The sequence below is a fragment of the Hipposideros armiger genome, unplaced genomic scaffold, assembly GCF_001890085.2.
Source record: "Hipposideros armiger isolate ML-2016 unplaced genomic scaffold, ASM189008v1 scaffold_47, whole genome shotgun sequence".
In the NCBI taxonomy this organism is placed as follows: domain Eukaryota; kingdom Metazoa; phylum Chordata; class Mammalia; order Chiroptera; family Hipposideridae; genus Hipposideros; species Hipposideros armiger.
In genome coordinates, this window is record NW_017731397.1 from 2,126,398 (window position 1) to 2,139,246 (window position 12,849).

Sequence of the window (12,849 nt, forward strand, 5' to 3'; positions counted from 1 at the left end):
GCTGCTACCAGTAACGCCAATGATTATTGATATTATCACACTGTAACGTAAGGAAGTTGGGACTAAATGACCTGTGAAGGTTCTTCTGAAATTCTATGATCAAGTAGGATATACAGAACAAGACCAAGTTCAAAGATTTCAATATATAGGAAGTAAATCAGTCAGCAAATATTGAGAACCTGTATTATTGAAAGTTTTGTAATCTTAATTGTGTAGAAGTAAAGTTGAAAGTATATGAAAGGATTTTGTAGCTCTGTACTTAGAAGGTGCTTCAACGTTTAATGTGATCTAATTTATTATCCTTTCTTCACCTGGTGATATTGCAAATTTTATCACGGTTTTTAGGTAACCCAAGAATATGATGAAAAGAACAGAACACATTTGCTTCCGTCGAGTTAGGATTGAAACTGAATGCTTAATAGAGGAAGGTAAGATATAAGAGTCAAAAGTAATTTTAGAGATTATAATTGAACAGAGAAAACAGGGCAAAATTCACACAAAATAACACAGATAACAAAAGCAGTTAACAACTCATAGAAATAAGGGCAGGAAGAGGGCACTGCTGGAGCAAGAGGAAATAGGATCACAGCGCATTAGAACGGACAAACTCCTAGTAGAAACCTAGATTTTACAGTGAACAAAACCTCGTAAACAAGACCAGGACAGGACGAGGAGTTGGGGAGAGAGCCTCGGGCGTAGGGGTTTGCAGCCCTAGCCGTGTGATCGCTCCTTCAGTTCTGTGATTCTCTATAACATGAAAGGATTCGTTTTTTAGACAGATATTTAAGAGCCACACAATGACATGGTAATAGTCCTTATTACCTCTCGGTTACCTTTTCCACTGAGCTGGAAAGTTCCTTAACTTTCCGGGAAATTAGTAAGTAAAAAGGCAAAAATGCAAATCCAAACTGACCCTGTGCGACTAGGTCTCTGAGCGAAAACGACAAGGCCGAAGAAAGACAAGCAGCTGGGTCGAGGGAAAAGGCCGGCTGGGACTCGTTAGGGTAAACCCGCCGACCGCTGGCAAGAGGAGGGGTGGGGCCGGCCTAGCCGGGAGGCGGGGTCTCAGCGCAGGCGGAAGGGGCGGCTCCGCGGGCGGAAGTGACGTGCGCCGGCTTTTGGCTCTAAGCGTGGGGGGGCGGTGCAGCCGGTCGCTGGAGGAAGGCGGTGGTGTCGGAAAAGGTTCCGGCGGTTGATGGCGTCTTAGGCTCGGAAACCTCTCTAAGGTTCCTCGTCTGTCCGGAAGCCCCTCACAGGGTAAGCGCTTTCCCCGGCCTGCTCTAGTGTCCTGTGCGGGGCGGACCCCGGCTGGAGCTCTTGGGGAGCTCGTGAGACGCCCCTCAGCTCCTAGAGTTTAGGGGCCTGGCGGGTCTCGGGAATGGTCTCCGTGGTGATGATGCAGCCAAATGACGACGCTTTCCCTGCGGAGGAAGAGTCTTTCCTCCCGGACGGTGATTGTGACGCGGGTGTGGGCAACTTTGGTTAGCAGTGGAGTTGGAAAAGGCGACCGGTGGCTGCCCCGTACGGCGGGGAGGCCCCGGGATAGGCCTTAGCGATTTGGGGGAGGCGTGTGGGTCGTGGGTTCTTTGGCGGGGGGCGAGTGACGCGGGGGACCCCCCCTCCCAAAGGAGAAACTGTCTTGCCCGAGGCTCGACCCTAGGGTGAGTGTTTTGAGGGCAGAGAGTGTGCTGCCGGCGTCGTGAGCCCGGGCAGACATCTAGGTCGAGTCCGAAAAGGACGCTCGGGTTTGCTCATGCGGAGTGAAACCCAAGTGTTTTGGTTTGAGTCGCCCGTGGAGAAGGAGGCGGAGACTCGCTGCGCCGCCTCTGTTATCGGGTCGCGGGCGGAGTTAGTTCTGGCCGGCTTGCCTGCCTCACCTGGGACACGGCATTAGGAAACGCTTTCTTTTGGCCTGTTGACTAACGACCCGCTACGCCGAGTGTTTCCAGGGATCTTAACAGATCTTATGGGGAGAGTCACGTCTTTCTTTGCTTAGGCAACTTTTCTTGATTTCACAACTCTTCCTCCCCTCAACCCGACACCCCGCACGCACGTCCGCCGTGTGTGGACAAGTCCCGACGTGGCGTTCCTCCCTTGGGAGGATCTTGGTTAATGATTGTGTGTGTGTGTTGATAAACATACCGACTTATTGATAATAGTTTTGTTTGAAAACACTGTGGCATCTGGCTTTCTACATTAGGTTTTAGGTTTCACAAAAGTAGTTGTTAGGAAATAACCATTGTGTCAGGGATTTAGATGGGACAGTAAGTCTTAATATTTCAACTCGCTGCATTCCGTTTAATTGCAAAATTTCTACAAACCGTGCACGAACAGTAACGAATGATAATTTTGGGACTCAATTACAAAAGTACTTAAAAGATGATTTGAGTAACCTGTTACTCTAGAAGTGGGCTAATTGCCCTCAAAGTGCTTGCTGTTCAGGTATATACAAAGGCCGAGGCCTTGCTTTCATTCTGTTCTTAGCGAGGATAGACTTGATTTCTTTTAGGATTACTTGATTATGTTAGAAATGACTTTTAACAACTTCAGAGAACATCGTATTATAGCTTTTGTTTTCTAGTTATATATTTAAATTGCACACCTCTGTTTACAATTATGGCTGCAGTCATTTGTGTAGAATTCACTAGTAAATACCTTTTTCCTTAACAAAATAACAGGTATTTTGGAATTCTAAGTTTCAGCCCTTGTAATGGTGCTAAATATTTTTGAAAGGCCCTCACAATGCTTTTCTATACTTTGGGGGGGTGGGGTGGAGAAATTATCTCACATGTGAAGTTTATTGGATTGTATTTCTTGGAATTTGGATACTTCTAAAGTAACCTTTTGGCCATATGCACTTCTGGCTTTTTAAAATTTATTTTGTCCCATGTAAACCCTTCATAGAAGAAAATTTCCTTTTAATATATATGGGCCAAGGTCATAGCTTTTTAGAAACCAACTTTTAAAACAATCTAAAAAGTAAAATGCAGTGTGAGTGACACCTGGGCAGCGTGTAGTTCTACTCACCTGTAAAGAGTTCTGGAGATAAATTTCTGTAAGAGTGCAAATGAACAGTTTGGTGGCTTTGCTTCTGCCTCCTAGAAAGATTGCTAATAACATTTTTCTGGTTTATAAACCAGCTGTGATAGTCTTTGAGTTAAAAGTATGAATAATTGGAAACTAGAATGTCAGAATCGTTTTTTCCTTCAGATATTTGTGTGTCCTAGAGGACAGATCTGGAGATAATTATAAAAGTTCATATCTTTTTGAAGATTTAAAAAACTTTCGCTAAGTTTGTCAATCACTAGTAATGTGTTTTTATTATTAATCTTTATTTGCTCTGGTTTTACTAACTTATTATGGAAGTTTTGAAACATACACAAGAGAACAAACAGTAAAAGGAACCACTGTTTTTGCCACTTGTTTTATTATCCCCTCTACCATTTATTTTTTTCCTCTGGAGTTTTTAACCTAGACATCAGGATATTTCACTTATTATAAGTTTAGCATGTTAACTAATAAGACTTTGGAAAAAACACAATCACCACAATCATATTATCACATAGAACAAAATTGCTTCTTGAATTCTAATTGTTAAACTGGCAAATTATATAAAACATGTATTTAAATTAAAAATCTGAATTTGATTAATGCATAGAAGTTTTTAGTATGATCTATTTTCTACTTTAGTTGACTAAGGCTTACATTTTTGGGCTATTCAAGTAAAATGAATATCAGGAGCCACTGGAAGAATACTATCACAAAAGCCAGATCTGTTTTGGGCTTGAAAAAGTTTTAAAAAAGTAAAGATAACATTGAAATGCCTTTTCTCCCAGCAGATTTATTTTAGCTAGTTAACTGAATGCCCACTGCATATTGTTTATCTTTTCTTTAAATATTGATGAATTCCCCAAATAACAAAATTGGATTTTAGACCAAAGACTTTATACTATAAGGTTTATACAGCCTAACACATATAAAGCAACTCTAGATATGTTAGAATTTAAGGGAATATATTAGGAAACATGGAAGAGGGCAGCACGTATATGCATTTCAGACTTTGATTCCCAGCCTAATTAATGTATCTGGTCCTTTTCATTCTTGATTGGAAAATTTTGACTTAGCTTTGGCTTGCATCTTAATGTACCCATGTTTTTGGAGATGTACTTTAGAGAATGGAAAGAAACCCTTCATTTGTGTGTAGGGCTATTTCTTCTCCAACAGTTTGTTCTTTTTCACAGGATGTTAGTGAGGCTACACTTCCCAAGCATTACCACAAGGTGATGCAGTGACTTTGCACATTACTTCTCCACTGGGTGGTGTGTGTGTGTGTGTGTGTATGTGCATGTATGTGTGAGCATGGGTAGTGTATTAATCTGCCTGTGAATCATCTTGATATATTGGCATTCTCAGTGAATTTCAGCATTTTTATAAGCTTGCCCATATTTTCACTCCTTTATCTGTGGGAGGAGTGAAACAGGAACTGTATGGGAATTAGAAATTTCATTTTACTATTTAAAGTGGGTTGATTTGTGTTGTAATTACATTCATTTTACATTTATTCTACATTAACTTTTTCACGACTAGAAGATACATTGGAATTTATATAAAAATAAAGTAAGAGGAATGACTTGTAAAATTTCTGTAGTTGTAATCACATTGAAATTTTTAAGAAGATTGAAATTTTTAAGAAGATTGGAGTGTTAGAAAGGGATTAATGAAGGTTATTAATAGGATTGTCACAAATCATTTTACTCTAGACTTATAGGCATCATGAATATATTTAAAGTCTGATATTAGGGTTTTCTATTAAAACTTGAATTTTGGGGGAGAGTTTAAAAATGAAATTTCATGTTAATATGTTGCTTTAAAACAACGAAAATAATACATTAATATATACTGGTAAAAATTCGATCAATTTCGTTAAATGTCCTTTTCAGACATATCCCTCATGAGTAGACTTAACTGTATGGTCTGTACTTTTTTGATGCCTTTCTAAATATATATACACACACATATAAACACATGGATACCATCATACTGTTTTATACCTTCAAAACTTTAAAATGAAGTAAAAATGTAAGGTTGAATGATGGATTTTCAAATTACTGTTGTAATTGAGGTTAAACAAAAGTTTAAACTCCACTACTTTGTTTTATAACAAATAATTACAGTTTTTATTTAGTTTGCTTTAGGAAACATGTTAAGTTTTAAGAAAAACTCATTCTTAAACCCCTTCTAATTAAAAAGTGGGAAACTCATTCTAAGCTAGCCTTATTTTCTCCTAACTGAATATGTTCCTTAGAGAAACTTAAATATCAGTCTCTTCATAGAAAAATATTACTGATTCATTTGCTTCAGTTTAGGTAGTTGTATCTGTTAGACATGGATTCAGCTGATTTAGCTATAGGTTCTCTTATTGGTATCTTATAACCAGTAGTGAACCTTTTTTCAAACCTGGAATCTGGATGGGTTTTTTTCTTCTTTATGAAGCCACTGGCTTGAATAGAGGTTATCATTAGTGTCTTCATTAGCATCATGGCATCCCCCTGAACCCAGACTAGGTCAGACAAGTCAAACAAAAAGTAGTAGAACTCCTCAGTTATTTTAGGCAGAGTTCCCAGTGCTTATAAGTGCTACATTTTCATTTTCTTGAAGGCTTTGGGTTACCAGCTGGAGAGTATTGACAGTTAAGTTTTCCAGTGAAATAGTGTTACTGGTAATAGAGCCTTTTTGTTAGTGCAGAGGTAGGGGAGGGTTGCTGCTGAAGGCACTCTCTACCTCCAAATCCTGGAAAACCTCAGCTGGGGAGAGCCTAGCAGTGGTATTCTACTACAGTGGCTTCCAGGTTCACGATTGACAGCCTTATGGGGTACCCCAATATATTGTTTCAATAAAGCGCACTTCCAGGAAGTCATTCATATATATATATATTTATTTTTTTAAAAATTTTTATTGGGGAATGGGAACAGACAAGTTGCTGTCCTTTTGTTCCTCACTCTAGTTGTGGAGGACGTTGCTTCACTGGCCCAAGTTGGCACTATCATTGCGCTCTTCCTGGGTGAGGCAGATTAGTCGCTGGCTTCTGGACGGCCGCTCACAGCGGCTGCTGGCCGCTCACAGTGGCTGCTGGCCGCTCACGGTAGCTTATGGCAACCCACTGCAGCAGGGGCTGCAGCCTATGCCGTCGCCGGCCACTCACGTCAGCCCAGCTCTAGGTTGAGCTGTTGTTCAGCATCTTAGCTGTGGAGGGCAGTGTCACTGGCCCTCATATGTGGGATCCGAACCGGGGCCCTCTGGCGTCCCAAGCCAGCTCTTAACCAATGCGCCACTAGGCCAGCCCTCATTATTATTATTATTATTATTTTTTAAGACACCCCTCCCTCCCCCCAATACGTATCCAGGGTTGAGAAACACTTGTCCGGAGGGATCACGAACATGGGTCAGGAATGCAGGCACTGATAGATTAGCATCTGTTACAAGAGCCTAGAACCTAGAGGCGAGAGGGATGGGATGGGTCAGATTAGGGAGGAAAATAATGACGTTCAAGGGTCCAACATTGAGGCTCTTGGTTGCAAAAAAAGCAAAGCAGTAGGCTTTTCAGGAGAGTTGATAGTTTGATTTTTGTTTTTAAAAAATTTTTTAACACCCATGTAACTTTCTGAGCCGTGTTGGGAATTAGTTATTTTCCAGTTTGTGTTTTTATATTGAATCACATTTTAAGCAGTATATTCAAAGTATATGTCTTAAAAAGTTGTAACATGTAAATATTCATGTAATTTGCATTCAGTGTAAATATTCATGCAATTTGCATTCAGTGATACATATTTTCTGAAAGTGTAAGTCTTTCTTGATTGGGATCATTGAACTTGTATGATTTGTTTCAGAGTCACAATGACATCCTTTCAAGAAGTCCCGCAGACTTCCAACTTTGCGCATGTCATCTTTCAAAATGTGGCCAAGAGTTATCTTCCTAATGCACACCTGGAGTGTCATTACACCTTAACTCCATATATCCATCCACATCCAAAAGATTGGGTTGGTATATTCAAGGTAAGAAAAACACTTGCGTCTTTCTTCCATCGGGTGCTCTTTGTTTTCTTTTAAGCAGGTTGGTCAGTAGTTTATACTAGTCTTGTCTTCGCTCTGTGTTAAGGGCCATTTTTGTAAATGTCAAATGTAAAACATTTGCATTTGTAAATGTCAACATTTTATAAACACAAAATATTTAACAGTTTAGGATAGTATACAAGAAATGCTGGGAACTTTAATCCAGGCTTTCCTCTCTATGAACAAAAGATTAACGTCATTTATTTAAGGTCTTATGAAAATTTTTTCAGAATCTTTTGTTTTTCCTTTTCCATTTTCTCCATTCTTTACCTGAAAAATGATCTTTTATTGTGGGTTACTACCTTTTCCAGTCATTTGTAATTTTGTACATGTCTACAGCCATGTTATTATCTCTTCTATTGTCCTGTATTATTTAAATATTGCTCATACGGGCTTACACTTTTATAAGAGTATTCTGTTTTATATGACTAAATAGTAAGTTCTTTGGGGCAGGAATCCCAATTCTTATATTTTGCCAATCATTTTGTATAATGTTTGCTTGAAAATTACACTGAGATTATAATATTACACTGGTGCTTCACTGTGCTGGAGGTTCTCTGGTAATTTTAATTCTTCAGGATGTAGTGGAGAACCAAAGCGTAAGAAAAGAAAATCAAAACAATTATTTTGAGCAGTCAAAATAATGCCATAAATGTCCAAACAATAAAAATTATTTTTCTCCTGGGTTACTCTAGATTCTCAGAATTAGTTTTAGATACGATTTTAATGGTCTTGAAATTTTGATAATCTGGGTTGTATAAGTTAAACAGCAAAGTAGAAAGAAATAAGAGTAGCTGTTAGAGTGAGGCACATTGAGAGTACTCAGAAGTGAAAATCCAGCCTAATAGAGTGAGGAGGGCTGAAAATTACTGGATGAAACAAAGTCTTGGCATTTAATGACATTTCAGTTCCTTTTTGAATCTCTCATTTCGTGATATTGTTGAATAGATGAGTTATTTACTGTTTACTTTTTGTGGTTCTTAGGCTTAAATTCCAAAATGGAGATAACATTCGTTGTAAGCAATTAGTAAAGTCAGTATCAGTTTTGATATTATATCAGGTATGAGTATCAAGTTTAAGATAACTGACCCAGAATTAGTGTTTTCTGCTAGAGTGGATCAGAGAGGAAGACTAGAGCAGGGAAATGAGATTGAGGGAGGGCATTCCTGGCAGGAAAATGTTATAAACAAAGGCACAGAGGTGAGATGTTCATGACAATGGGTCAGTGCAGAACATAAGCTTCTTTCAGGGAAGTGGAGGGAGATAGATTGGAATTAAGCTTTATTTTGTCTATGGAGGCCCTTCATTATGAGGCTAAACAGTTTGTAGGTTTTTTTCTTACTGGCAGTGGGAAGTCTTTGTAAATGTAGGTATATAGGCTGATGTGTGATAAATTGTCTCAAGAAGATGAATCTGCATTTTTCCTTCAAACTACTTGTTCTTTGTTTTTCATTTTTAGTTAATGGCCTAATTGCCTAAGCCAAAAACTTGTGACACTCCCTTTAAATCCAGCCAAATACCAATTCTGTCTGATTTACCGTCTGTGTATTTTTCATCTTTAATAACTGCCCTAGTTCATGCCTTATCTCTTTCCAAGACTATTGCAGTAAGTTACCTTTTTTCCCTGTGTTCATTCTTGCCCCTCCTTCCCCCCTATCTGTTCTTCAAACTGCTCTGTATATACTATAATGTAAAATGAAAATCTGAATATATCTTCCTCTTGTTTAAAACTCTTAATTGGTTCTTCATCTATAGAATAATGCCAAGACCAAGTAAATTAGTGTGCCATAAAGGACCCCTTTATATTATTTGATCTATAGCTTCATTTTTTATCATTGCTAGCTTTCTTTTTGCTTTGGTAATGCTAAACTATTATCTCTTAACTTGTGCACTCCAAGGACTATAAGTTTTTTCTAAGCAGTAAGTAAATACATAATAAATGAATAAAATTGTGTACAATACTCTTTCCATCTTTTGCCTGGATAATACTTTAAAACTCAGTAGGAAGTTCAAGCATGTATTAAAAATTTCAGAATATGCAGACAAATTCAAGGAAGAAAATAAAACACTTTAATACAATAACCTAGCAATAACCATTGTGAACATATTGGTATATAGCTATATATAATTAAGTAATTATACATATACATTGTGTATAATAAAGTACATATACTATTGATGCATTGTGGAATTTATTGGAAACATTTCTAAACGTTAAATAACCATTAAACAGTGCTTAATAAAGATCTCTGTATCTTTATTTTATTCATTTGTCCACTTATTTCATAGGGTAGGTTCCTGGAATGAAATTGTCATGTTTTTGGCATTACACTAACACTTCATGTGTACTGCAAATTGCCCTCAGAAAGATTTTGATATGATATTAACAGGTAGGCATTGAGAAAGTGCCCAGATAGTAACTGTAAGTGAGGAGGAATGAAAGTGTGTGGTATGCTTAAGAAAGTCTTAAGGAGTTTGATTTGCCTGGGATACCAGTTTCAGAAGATGAATGGGAAAGATTGGTTTGGGTCACGTTTTGTGAATTGTTTTAATGTTTGGCTGAGGAATAAATACTTTTTTATTTTAAGATTTTATTGGGGAATTGGGGGAGGGAACAGCATTGGGGAATCGGGGAAGGGGAACAGGCAAGTTGCTGTCCTTTGGTTCTTCAGTCTAGTTGTGGAGGACGTCGCTTCACTGGCCCATGTTGGTATTATTGTGCTCTTCCCGGGTGAGGTAGTTGCTCGCAGGCCATTGGACGGCCGCTCATGGCAGCTTATGAAAGCTCACGCCAGCTGCCGGCCAGCCCCACTGTGGCCTACGCCGTCGCCGGTGACTCATGGCAGCCCAGCTCCTGGTCAAGCTGTTGTTCACCATCTTAGCTGTAGAGGGCGCAGCGTCACTGGCCCCCATGTGGGATCCGAACCCCGGCCCTGCTGCTCAGAGCTGGCATCCCAAGCCAACTCTTAACCAGTGTGTCACTTGGCCGGCCCAGAAATAAATACTTTTAACCAGAGAGTAGTAATAGAGTTTAGAGGTGAATTTTAATCTTGTAGTGCTGAGTTGAAGTTGTAATTAAAGAATGGAGGCAGAGAGAATGTTGAGACCATTCTATTTTTCTAGGTGAGATAACAAAGGCCTAAAGTAGAGAAGAGAGTCAGTTGTAGGTAATAATCCAAAAATTGACTCCATAGCTTGTCAGCAGTTAGTTGAATGAATTGGGACTGGAACTAATTCATGGCTTGAATATATTCAGTAAGGAGGAGCAAGGTCGTGTACCAAGAGTTGGGAGGGCTTGAGTAAGGAGAAGATTTGGTCTTGCTGCTGTGGAAGAATGTCATAGGGAATTGGAGTAGGTTAATCAGGAGATTGCTGAGCTGCAGTTATTACTGTTCTCTAGAGAGGTTCAGCACCCAGAATTGTGAGCATAGAATTCCAAAGTGGGTATTTATCAGACTGGGAATTGAAGGTGGGTGGTGAATAGGAAGGGAAGTCAAAAGAACAAAGGACAGTAGGGTGGTTTTGGGGGCATTACTGATATGTTTAACTGACCATGAAGTCCAAGTTGGGTAGAGAAATAAAGTCAGATAAGGGATAGAGAGTGGGTTGGAGATTTAATTTTTTTGTTTGTTTTTACTCCCTCTCCTCCAGTATTGACTGGTTTTAATGAAAACTAAAATAAATATGTAACATATTCATTACTTTATACTTTGCAAAGATCTTTCATCAGAACATTATAGTCCCCATTTTACAGATGAGGGAACTGAGGTCCAGAGGGAAGAATTTACTCAAGGTTATCAAACTTTGGAGCTGAGATTTGAACCTATGTACATTGGCATTAAAGAATTATTCTCTGGTACTTTGGTTAAGTGAAAGATCTGGTTATCCAAAATTAGCAACAGAGTTCTTAAGTTCAGTGTGCATTTTAAGGAGTGACAGAATTGAAGTAAAAATACAGGAAAAGATTTAGAACTATACCTAATGCCATTTCTTTATTATTAAACCCAACATTAGTTGCAGTAAAATATTTCATGTCACACTGTCTTTGAGTTTTATTGTTGTTTGTGTTTATGATTTGATTTGGTCTCAGTTGTATAAGTTTATAATAATAAGCAATTTATTTACTTTTAGATTTATGCTAAGTGCAAATTAAATTACCTTATAATTAAAAATAATTTATATTAAACTAAAGGACCACAAGATGTTTTTTAAACTTTAAAGGGAGTCTTAAAATTCTCATATTTCAGAATACTGTAGTTGAGGAAATTGGGAGTTTAAAGTGATGTTGTTCTCACTGCATCATACTGTCTACCAGATTGAAAAACAAACAAACAAAAACTAACTTCCTGGTGTGGAAACGTGAACCTGAGCAATGATTTTTGTGCTTGAATATCTTCTTTTAAGCTTTTGTTTTTCTCTTCCTTGTATCTCCTTTTCATATTTCTCTTCCTTCTGCTGCTTCTATTTCCCTGCCTTCGTCTCCCAGTCCTGTCTCATTTTCTGAAAGAAAAAAAATATTCTCCTGTTGTAAAAGTAATTAAATTTTAGAAAACTTGGAAGAAAGCAGAAAATATACAAGGTAAAGTTAAGATGACCAGCAGTCCTATATATCCCTATCTAATAACAGTGGTTAGCACTGTTAATGTTTTGCGTTTTCCTTCCAATCTTTTATTAAAGGAAGATTTTCTTTTTTCTAATGCACACATTTTGAAGTAGTTGGAATAGTACTGCATACACTGTTTTTATATCCTGAATTTTTCTCTTACGGTTATAACCACTTATAGTATAAGTAGCTCTGTAACATTTTATCTCACGGTGGGACATTTATACTGTTGATGATATTTCTGTCTTGGAATCAGCATTGCATCCTCCCTGTCTATATCTAGGCATTTTGCTGTTTTGTTTTTTTCTTTTTTCTTTTCTTTAAAAGGGAGGACATTTACTCTTATATGATTTTTGAAAGCTACAGTATATACAAAAGAAAGCGAATGCCTCTACCCATTGTACTCCCCACCTTCCCCAGAAATATCTGTGGTTAAGTGTGATGTACGAGTATATTTTTCTAGATTTTAAAAATTCATAGGCTTGTTTTATACGACTTTGTAGGTTTTGTATTTGTTCATACATAACCAGCAAATTTATTTTCAGTGTCTTTCCTACTCCAAGTCTTGTGTCTGATTCCTTTTACTCCTCCCCTCAAGTCAGTGACCCCTGGATCTTGGCCTGTTTTTTACAAGTCCTGTTTGTGTGCTCTCTCCACCCTAATGTTTCTGTCTTTCTCTCTAGGTTTCTCTAGAATTTATTAATATACTTTTTACTAGGTAACCTTGATGTTCTTCTGATCTTCTTTATACTTCCTCCTGGAAGTTTTCTTTATGATCAGTACTTCTTATCCAATGTGATTTTATAAAATGTTAATCCTATTTAAAGGGTTTTTTTCTTTCCATGTCACCCCTGCTTAATTTCCTTTTTTTGCTCTTAGTTTGCTATTGCATTAGTAACAGAAGAACGATGCCAGACTATTGTAATTCCCCAAACTAAACTGTGAAATATCCATTGCTTTGGTTCTTTCCTTAATATATTGGGGGTGCCAAAAGGGAGTGCCAAAAAAATGTATATACATGACTTGTATTCATCTTTTGTTATCGGTATATTTAGAATATTACAATTATAATAGTTTTTTCTTTGCTTAAAATGTGTATACATTTTTTGGCACCCTCTGTAGATACATCTTATAAC

At 38.0% G+C, this 12,849-nt stretch overlaps 1 protein-coding gene across 2 annotated transcripts in view; it reads left to right on the plus strand.

Moving 5' to 3' along the window:
- Positions 1–1,118: 1,118 nt before the first annotated feature.
- TAX1BP1 (Tax1 binding protein 1) overlaps positions 1,119–12,849 on the plus strand; it is a 64,177-nt gene continuing 52,446 nt past the window's right edge. The window contains exons 1-2 of one of the 2 annotated variants that reach the window (XM_019639898.1): positions 1,119–1,257; positions 6,888–7,053. In XM_019639898.1, coding sequence (XP_019495443.1) covers positions 6,895–7,053 — 159 coding nt within the window. In that variant the 5' untranslated portion in view covers positions 1,119–1,257; positions 6,888–6,894. The remainder of the gene's footprint in view (positions 1,258–6,887; positions 7,054–12,849) is intronic. The other variant, XM_019639897.1, reaches the window with a different exon arrangement.